Source organism: Anguilla anguilla, chromosome 5, assembly GCF_013347855.1.
Source record: "Anguilla anguilla isolate fAngAng1 chromosome 5, fAngAng1.pri, whole genome shotgun sequence".
In the NCBI taxonomy this organism is placed as follows: Eukaryota; Metazoa; Chordata; class Actinopteri; order Anguilliformes; family Anguillidae; genus Anguilla; species Anguilla anguilla.
Window position 1 is genome coordinate 41,153,100 of NC_049205.1, and position 10,624 is coordinate 41,163,723.

At 38.4% G+C, this 10,624-nt stretch overlaps 1 protein-coding gene across 1 annotated transcript; it reads right to left on the reverse strand.

The window, feature by feature from the left end:
* Positions 1-1,699: 1,699 nt before the first annotated feature.
* Positions 1,700-9,129, reverse strand: LOC118227589 (transmembrane gamma-carboxyglutamic acid protein 4-like). The gene is made up of 6 exons (XM_035418202.1): positions 8,257-9,129; positions 7,670-7,833; positions 7,515-7,542; positions 3,292-3,430; positions 2,987-3,163; positions 1,700-2,043 (listed from the first exon to the last, which is right to left on the reverse strand). Exons 1-6 carry the CDS (start codon positions 8,354-8,356, stop codon positions 2,016-2,018), a joined length of 636 nt encoding a protein of 211 aa, XP_035274093.1. The 5' UTR covers positions 8,357-9,129; the 3' UTR covers positions 1,700-2,015.
* Between the last annotated feature and the right edge of the window lie 1,495 nt (positions 9,130-10,624).

Genomic DNA, 10,624 nt, shown 5'->3' on the forward strand with positions numbered 1-10,624 from the left:
CTCCCCTGCTCACTACCCTCCACTGGCTGCCTGTTATAGCTCGCATCAAATTCAAAACATTGGTTCTAGCATACCAGGCAGTCAAGGGATCAGCCCCAGCATACCTTCAAAAGATATTCAAACCCTACATGCCAGCCAGATCCCTCCGTTCTGCTACCTCAGGACGCCTAGCACCTCCCCCTCTTCGCACCTGCACTTCCAGAACACGTCTCCTCTCTGTTCTGGCCCCACGATGGTGGAATGACCTCCCTGTGGAGGTCAGAACAGCTGAGACTGTGACCCATTTCAAACGACGACTGAAGACCCACCTCTTCAGGCTGCACCTCTCCCCATCCCTTCCCCCCCTGTAAATGACTAAACTTAGGGTTGTAACTAGGCAGCTGTTTAATAGGTGACTTAGTTGATGCGCCAGTCTTAACGACTACTTGTATTTTTATTTATTTTTATTTTTCCATAGATTGCGTTGTTGCCGTTCTCGTTGTTAGTGTTAATCAGTTTAACCACCAGGGTCCAGGTTGAACTATGCGGTTGTTCCCTGTACTTGGACCGGTACTTCTCTCTAGGGGTTTCGTCATACTTGTTCCTGGTTATGGTTATACACTTTGTTGTACGTCGCTCTGGATAAGAGCGTCTGCCAAATGCCTGTAATGTAATATATGTTATGGTGAATAAAATCATGTTAAAAATAGCAGGCTGTGTCCACCAGGTGGAGCTGTAAAAAAGCTAAGCATATATTGTCAGGCATTATATGCATGACAAAAATAAGATTGTATTATTCGGTTCATTTCTCTTCAGCAACAGCGTAGAAATGAAGTCATTAAGTTTGGCAAACATTTTATATATGTCTTGTGAAGCTTGGTTGGTGCTTGACGCTAGCACGTTTGATTTCTGGGGCTTCAAGCTGAAAGCCATTTGAGGCTGTCCAGTGAGGTGGAGTTAAGGGATTTATGGGTAGTGAAGGTGCTGTGGTGTCAGGTGGGATATAAATGATCTTTGATAGATTGAAAAGCACATTATTGAAAGCACCATAGGTCAAACCATCCCACAACACCATGCAAAATCAATATAAAACTTATATATTATTATTCTGGACAAGTGTGCCTGCCAAGCAAAGGAGTAAAATATATGCAGGAAGTTTCTTTCATTTCCTTGTTTTCTCTAAGATCTCATGTCTGTTACCCTGCAAAGTTTTTTCAGTAGCACTTTAAGTATCTTCTTTCCCAGTAGATTTACCAAAAGATCTCAGCAGAAACATGTTATGGTTTTCACGGTTTAGTGGGAATACAAACTGACTGACAGCCTAGGTTATTGTTAGCAGTTTTTAATATGGGTCTGAGTGAGGTGCTGGGGAAGAGCAGAATGCATGAGGAGACAAATGTAGTCCTCATTGCACAATACCTCTGAAATCATCCAATTACATTTTGGTTCAAGGTGCGAGGGGATTCAGAAAGTGCTGTCTTAATCTACTGTAGAACAAGTCATGTTTGAGCCATGGCTATGTTCTGAAATGTCTAGAACACTTTCCTTGTACATGGTCTCAGACTTTAAAATAATGAGCAGCCTCATTTATTTTAGAACTCTTACAATGCCCATTAAATACCCTGCAGCAGGCACATAATGCCAGGAAAATGTATTTTTTTTACAGTAGGGTGCTAAATATTTTCACCAACATCTTTATTCAGGGAAATAAATACAAGGGTTAAATTGTTATCAAAGCTTTAATTATCAGTGTAAATTAAACATTTCTGTCATAATTTATTAAATCACATTATAAAACAATACAAAAAAAAAACATAGGTAGTTGTTCACAGTCACAAACAATTTACAAGTCTTAAAATGATTCAGTGAAGTCAAATCTTGATATACTGTGCAAAACGCAAGTGTTTATGCTTTTATGAAGAAGAATATTAGTCAATCAAATATGTAAATTACAGATATGTATTACTTCCACTGTCAAGATTTAGATGACAAAAAACTCTTCAAACATCCCAGTAGAATGATGCTGTCCATAGATGCTACCGGGGCCTGCTTCCTCGTCTTGATCTAAAAGTGAAAACAAGGAAGAAAAAAAAGAAATGTGAACCTTTTATAAATTTTTTGAATGTTCATGTACAGTACATACAGCGTCTCCAGAAAGGTTTCACCACATTTCCTGTTTATCAGTATTCAAATATATTTAATTCAATTTTCTCTACTCCTGTATACATAACTATGTCAAAATCAAATAAAGTATTTAGATGTCTTCAGATCTATATTACAAATAAAAACCTGAGAGTGACTTAAGTATTCACCTACATCAGGCCAGATGTTTACCATTTTTTGAGGGATCACACTTAAATATGTTAACTATTGTTGATTTCAAATTGACCTGTGTTCAACTGCTTCAGAATAAACATCACAGGGTACATTCCAGACCTGGGTCAAATACGTATTTGTTTTGGATTCAAATACTTTTCTACGCTTTACTGATCTTGTCTGGTGTATTGGAACCAATGAAATGCTCTCAAAAAGTGCAAACCCCGCCTTCTGGTTATATTGGCAGGCTCAATTACACCAGGCAAGAACAACAGAGCACAGAAAAGTATTTGAATCCAAAGGAAATACGTATTTGACCCAGGTCCGGTACATTCACATGCACGCTCACATTGCGATATTATTCCATACGAGACAGTATTGTGTCTTAGATATGGGTTATGTAAAGAGCACATTCTGATTAAATATCCTGAATAAGGCCTTATTCCGAATGAGATATTTTGATTAAGACATGGCAATATTATTTGGGTTATTGGAGCATTGTTTGGTCATGTATACAGGTCATTTGATGGAATATCCATTTCAGTTGGGTTTTCATGACAGTTTGCAACACAAACGGCCTGAGGATGTCATTTAAGGTCAGCACTGCTGCTACTAGGCTATCCATTGTGTTTTAATAGTAAGGTAATTATATGAACACTTGTGGGCTTCAGCAGCCTGCCCTGGCTCATACCCTGGATATGGTGGAGGGGCGGCGTCGTGCGGCCCAACGTTGGTCATTGCCTGCTCATAGGTGGGGAGGCCGGGCTCAGGCACGTGCTCGGTGGGCCGGTCTATGGTTTGCATGGGAATCTCCGTTGTCTCTGGAACTCTGGATAACGGGGCGGAGCTTCCTCGCCGCGCAGGGGCCCTGCAGGAACTCAGATGCTTAATTCGGAGGGCTTCAATTAAACAGTAAGATCCATACAATTATTTACCCGACTGACCTATTTCAATATTTTCGGTTATTCATCTGAACCAATAACTGGGAGTCCTTACCTTCTCGTCCTGTTTTTTTTGTACTTTCTTTGACAGACGAACCAAGTCAGCAGGGCTATGACGACAATTGAGATCGCAGCCGCTAAGAGGCCAATGAGTAGAGCTGTAACATCAACTCTCGATGGACGACTTTTATGGTCTGGAGGATACATCATAGACTGGCATTCAGATAATTCGGTACATTCTCAATACATTATATTGCACATTATCGCATGCACAACGTGCAAAGAAGATAACTTTCAAAAATGGCTCAACATCCTTGTCTAAATAGTCTTATATAATTTAGATGAAAAATGATTATAAGAATATGATATAGGCGACTATGGCTAGTGACTACCATCATTTTCAGAATGCCAATAACACAGTGTTACAATTTGAAATCAATGTAGAAACAGGCAATTATACTACTATATACTGCCACCTCAGAGGTTCATGCTTAATAAGACAACTTGGGTGAAACATCCTAGTTTGTATGGACAGCATTTTAGACTTCTTTGCAGAGCTGAATTAATGGTGGATAATTTCTTTCTTGTTAAGTTGTGGTATAAATCATAATAAAGTTAGAAACTAGAAAATACAGCTAGAAATAGTAGCAGGCACAGCAATAGACTCATATGTTTGCCTCTTACTGTATGTTAGTTGTTCAGTATGAGCGTGAAACTTTTCAGGGATTACCACAGAAACAACTATAATGACCACCGATTCTAACTAACTCCTTACAAACATTAACTATTACCTCTGGGAGTATTTCATGAAGCAGGATTACCGAGTTAGCTGAAAGACTGATTTCCTTAGGACAATTATCCAGCTAACTCACTACTCCTGCTTTATGGTTTACCCCCTGATGCCATGTCGTAATCACAGAATTCTGATACAACTTAACACAGCCACACAAAGCATTTAACACACATCACAGCAAAAAGAAAATAAATTATTCTCCAAATGAGACAGCACAAAAAAAAATTATCAAAGTACTTAAAGGATATTTGAGATTTTATTACCAAACCAATACTAGACCCATTTTGTGACAACTTGAGCCATTTCTTCTCAGCTACTGGTCCATATTAATCTGACATGGGCTGCCTCAATGTAGAATGAGTGATTGGCATGAACTAGAACAGTGGTGTCAAACTCGTGCCATGGAGGGCCGTGTGTATGCAGGTTTTCATTCCAGCCTCAGATCTTGATTATATAATTAGTTAAATTATTTGCTGAATTAGGGATGCAGGTTTGTGCACAATGGTGACCCGACGTCTATGGTGACCCGCATTGTCTAAATAAAAATTTTCTTATATTCTGTGCTTCAATGCAGTTAAATGCATATGGCTGAATGAGTAATTGGACTCAATTAAGGCAGCATTAATTGGTTGGAATGAAAACCTGCATACACACGGCCCTCCATGGCACGAGTTTGACACCACTGAACTAGAACATATCTCTTGATCAATTAAGGTTGTGAAGTCAGTGGTCTCCAACCTTGGTCTTGGAGAGCCACAGGGCCTGCTGGTTTTTATTATCACCTTAAAATCAGAACCATTTTGAAGCCCAAGTAACCAGGTGAGGGGAATTAACTAATCAACTGCTCTAAGCGATTAAGTGCCGAGAAGCCCCGAAAACCAGCATCCCCTGTAACTCTCCAGGATCAGGGTTGGAGACCACTGGTCTAAGTTCTATCATTATTGTGTGCTTACTTATTTTAACACAATGCAGGTTTGGCTTGTTAACATTTGCTGTCAGTTTGAAATTCCTGGGATGTGAATATAGGACATTTATTTTTTAGGGCATACATGGCTATTTCTGGCATAATGTGGCTTAATGAGGGTAAATTGTCCTTCAATGGATGTAAAATGTCTAATTAAGAACAATCAATGTCTAATTAAGAAAAATCAGCAGCTTGTTACAATACAGACCTTGTTATGATGGAACAAAAACCAGCATACACAGGACTAGGATTGTGAAAACACTGAACTAGAGCCAATCAGATGTAATTATTCCCAGAGTTCACAAAACTAAGTCATTATATTCAAATGATTTGCAGCAGCAAATCAAAATATTTTTAAAATATGACTTTTCTATTTTAATCTTACATGTCTGCATTTTGACTTGGTAATTCCATTCCAGATATCTAAAATGAAATTGACTACTAATAATATTATCCATTTTTAGATAAAGGTAAACACAGAAAAGGAAACACTTGATTGAGGGATACAAAGTATATTGAAAGAAGGTGTTTCCACTCAGGTTTTGTCCTGTGTTAATTAAGCAATTACCATCCCAGCATGATCAAGCTTGTGAATAGAAATGGGCAGGTCCAAGTGCCCATTACTGTGACTACTACGACTAGAACGTGGATCATCAAATCTGGCCCTTAAGGTCAGTAGTACTGCTTTCCAGCCCAATAGTGCACAGTCCATTAATGTAATACTCATTTGGTGTGTCCAGTTTAAATCAGTCCCTCATTAGAGGGGAAGAATGAGAACCAGTGGTACTACTGACCCCGAGGGCCGGATTTCAGTTATTCTGAAACAGGGGTGGTTTTGGCATATTTGGCAGGAGCTTCAGTGACTTAAGACTACTGAACTTGCTAATGTTTCACAATGACTTAACTTGCTAACAGTTGCTAAGGTGATGGTGGCATGTTGTGGTAAATACATCAACTGTGGGCAACAGTGGTTGAAATGGCATTCTCCTTGACCAAAATGTCTATGCATTGGTTCAAGATGCAAGGCAGAACAAACAAGCAACTGCATCACTAGGGCAGGGGTGCACAACTCTGGTCCTGGAGGGCTGGTTTGCATGTTGCTTTTTGTTCCAATCAATTACCTTAGTTTAAGTTCTGACAGCTCTATAAACTACACTGGCTCTCTTGTGTACTTGAGGACAGTAAAATCTTTAGGATACACTTGTCTGTAACTGTAGCTGGTGTTTATACAAATGCCAGATCAGACTGAGCTAATCAATTAAGAGCAGAAGCTGGCACAAAATCCTGAAACTGATCAGCCTTTGCTGTGATGCCCTGATCCAAGGAGTAAGAGCAGGCAGTTTCATCAAAAAAGTTCTGTGGAGAACTTTACAGAAAGGGATACTGTAATATGAATGATAATTCTGTAGACCATGAGATGGTCGCTCTGCAAGCACAGGCTACAGCTGACATGAGTGAGCTAATGTTAATGCAAGTTATTTACCCTTAGCGGTAGCCTAATCCAATACAAAGAATGGAATCCAGGGCTTTATTCTGTGGCTGTGAAATTGTATCTAAATTCTGGGTGTTTACATTAAGCTAGAGAATGCAGGAGTTTATGTCTGTAAGGACTGGGAGTCTGGTTACTCCACTTGTGAAAAAAACTGAGCTGTTGACTACCCAAGTATGGGTCCATGAATGGATGGCATAGAAAATGCAAACATATAGGAACTGTTTTGTTCAGTGATTCTGAAACTCCCCCGTGTATGACAGTTTTCATTCCCACCACAATTGCAATCCCATAATTTTAACAAGCGGTTTATTTTTCATAGTTACTCTTCATATTTAGAAGGATTACTTACCCTCTTAAGCCACATTATGTTAGAAATAGCCATGCCTGCCATGAAGAATGGAAGTCCAATATTTACATTGTACTATATTACAAACAATTACAAAAAGAGAGGAAATTTTGCTTAACTGATCAAAGACTGAAGTGAATCAATGTACTCCTGATCAGTTAGTCTGGACACATGGCCACTAAAACTAACCATTTGGTAGATAATGAAGAATTCAAAGACTGAGTAAATGATAACAAGCCAAACCTGTGCATTGTGTTAATACGTTAAAGGAGAAATTATAAAATAACTTAAATACATGTGTTCAACAACCTAGTCAGGAACCTAATGATTCATCTTGGTTTTTAATTTGATCAGTTAAAAAAACTTTGTTACATCTTTTAATGTAAATGTATGAAATTAGCACAAAACACTGTGCGGACATGGGACTTTTATTCTTCATGGCATGCATAGCTATTTCTGACATAATGTGTCTTATGAGGGCAACTAATCCCCCTACCCATGAAAAGTACCTAATTAAGAAAAAATTAACAGCTTGTTAAAATTTTGGGATTGTAGCTGAACGAAAACCAGCACACACAGTGTGGAGGCCAAGGACTATGTTTGAGAACCGATAATTTAGTTGATCTGGCATCGTAGTCTTCAACATATTTTCTACTGAACATTTAAGTCTACGAAATTCTTACCCTCTGTGTACTGTTTCCAGAAAGCGTCCTGCAACACAAAGCAAAATCGCTTGGTTTTTCTCCTGGTTTTAAGATTAAGTGCATGTTAGCGACGTTGTATGACGTTGCAGTATAATTGTAGCGAGTGTTCATTCATAATAAATTGAATACTCAACTGTTTGTGGAATGTTTTCAAAAACCTCGCGTGCTTCCTCATAGTTGCAGACTTCCTCAATGCACTCCCTTTCCAAATTACCGGGAGTGAATATTTCGAAGTCAAATCTGTTGAACAACAGATGGCGTCCTAGGAATTTATTTGCAGCTTCCTCTTCCACAAAAACTAGGAAGCAAAAGTAACCCAAGTGAATACAGGATGTTTACGGGACATTTATAAATGTAGGTTACACAGACATATAATTATATTTAAATATCGTTTATATTCTATACATCAAGCTAATTCAAATTTCATATAAATTGATTTTTGGCTGTCGTTTGGTTAGTCTATGAAATAACGATAACAGCACTATCTTAGAGGACATAGGCTACTTACACATTTTTTAAAATACTGTAGCCTATCCCTATTTACTTGACTTTCACAGACTAGGCTACTTGTGTAACAAGGCTAGAAAGCAATCGTAGCCTATTCGTAGCTTAAAGTCTATCACTTAAAGTGTATCACAAAAGGTGATACAATCGCATAACCAACCTTGTTAAACGCATTATATACCCCTGTATGGGCGGTAAATTGTAATTTATAACTCACCTTCACCCGATGGGTCCTCTCTCGGAGTCAACCCTCTTGTAGGTTCACATACAGTGAATCCACAAAGAAGTGCACATAAGAATAAATAAATGAAAAGCATGACTGTCCACGCGATTCAAATTAGCCTGGTTTTATAAATTTGACAGGTAATGTGCTGAACAAAGATTATGCAGTGAAACATTTGCCAATCAGAAAAACGCTCTCAATTGTAGCTAACTTGCGATATCCTTCTGGAACGGTTTTAAAATAGCCTACATATTATTCCTTGTGAAAAGCTAACAAAATAATAAACAAAACCACTTTGTGTTTAACACGATACAAGAACAAGACCGCTCAACTAAACAAGAAGAACAAAAATAAAACAAACCGAAACTAAACTAGCCAGCGACTATAATAAGTACCCTAATTGTGCCACCGGTCCATTTGTGAAATTTCTTCTACAATCTCTAAAGATTATACATTCGGTTTCAAAAACACACGAACAGATACTTTGATCTCGACCACGCCATTAAATATTGCTGCCTGTCCAGTTTCACTTTGAACCAGGTGATTCACCTGTGTGCGTGCGTGACTATGGCGTCGGGTCGCTTTGTTCAGAGTTTTAGCTCTGCTTTCACGGATCAACACGAAAGCATTTTTGTCTCATCAAATAAAAATCCAAACAACACCTATAAATGGTATTGAAAATGAACTTACAGGCTATGCGTTTCTTTGTTTAAGCTATGACTTCAAAATCCATAGATTTCACAAAGCCTAGCCTATTTATTTACGCTGCTTTTGTTCCTTGAAGTTTTGAAGATTAGCTAAATCACATGAATGATTCTCCAAAAAATGTTATAACCATATTCAAACCGTTAACAAATCATACTGTGTTTTAATAGCACATATATCAATTTTTGAGAAAATTTTACAACCGAATTAACGACTGCGTGGGTGTTAAAATTTGCTTATGCGTTTGCATATCTTAAACGCCAGATGGCAGCAATTACAAAGGGCAGCGTCCTCCAACAACTTGTAGATAGCGACTCGCTTTATTCTTTTGTACGTAGTCTCCTCATTTTTAATTATGAAAGCAAAATATTTCTACGATGTAAAGAAGATTGACACTTTCTCGTGTACGTGGTTGCAGGTAGGCCCATTACCGTATCAGAAAGGAAGGCTTACTGTTTTGAAGCGCGCAGCCGAATTGGCCCCCACCCAGACTACTGCAGGATAAGGCTGTCAGAAGTGCCATGAAATTGAGTTCGAATATTAGCTTTTGTAATTAGTCAGAGTTCGAATATATTCGAATATCATTTTCATATAATTCACAAAAATAAGCTGCTTATTTTCGGGCGCAATATGCACGTGACGCTCCCTCTGAACTGGCCTGCGCGTTATTTTCCACAAGCGGGCAGTAGAATAGAGGACATCGGTGAACTTTCATACTAGGTCACTACATCTGGGGCCTCGTTTATAAAACGTATTTTAGATCAACTGTGTGGCGCGTACGTAGAAAATCACGTCAAAGTAGTGATATAAAATTTCAACACGACTCGATTTGACCGTGGAAACGGTTGTGGCTCTACGTCAGGTCTTCACTTGACGTATGCACACGCAAGTTAATTTTATAAACGAGCCCCCAGTTTCTATAACGTAATGTGCAAATGAATAAAGCACTTTCTCGTGGATGTAATTTGGCACAACTCGGCATTTATTAATCACAATAATTTGGGAATGATTGTTTATAGGAAATCCCTGTTTATTTCTTAACACAAAAACTATTCAAACGGCTAATACTGGCTCGCGAGGCTAGCTGACCAGTAACGTTAGGTGTCCATGGAGCTGAAAGTATCACCGGAGGTTATTGGAAAGGAAAACCAGACGATCCACTTGCTCTGAGTCCAGGGCAGAACGTTTTTTGTTGACAGAGGAAGTAACGTTAGCACAGGAAATGAACTTTGCGTGCATGAACATGATTCGCCGTATGAAATTAAACCCTGTATATTCATGTTAATTATAAAACGCTGGATCCAAAAAAAAAAAAAAAATTCGAATGCTCAAATTTAGGTTCGAACTTTAAAAAAAAGAAAAAGATTTTCGAATATTTTTTTGACAGCCCTACTGCAGGATAGTTAATTAGCAAACATCTCGAGCGAGTGAGTTCACTAACCAATTTGATGTGGCCTGTTTCGTCAAAACTGTTTGTCTTTTGTAAATAAATATAATACAGTTTATACTGTTTATTCAATTTATATATTAAAATGAAATTGCCTGGTACAGGAGGGGGACATCTGATTGCTAAAATAAAACCATTTGTGGAAAGTGAATATTTTGTAGCTGGAGCAAATGGCTGTCAGTCCAAAATCAATTGTAAAATCAATTAAAG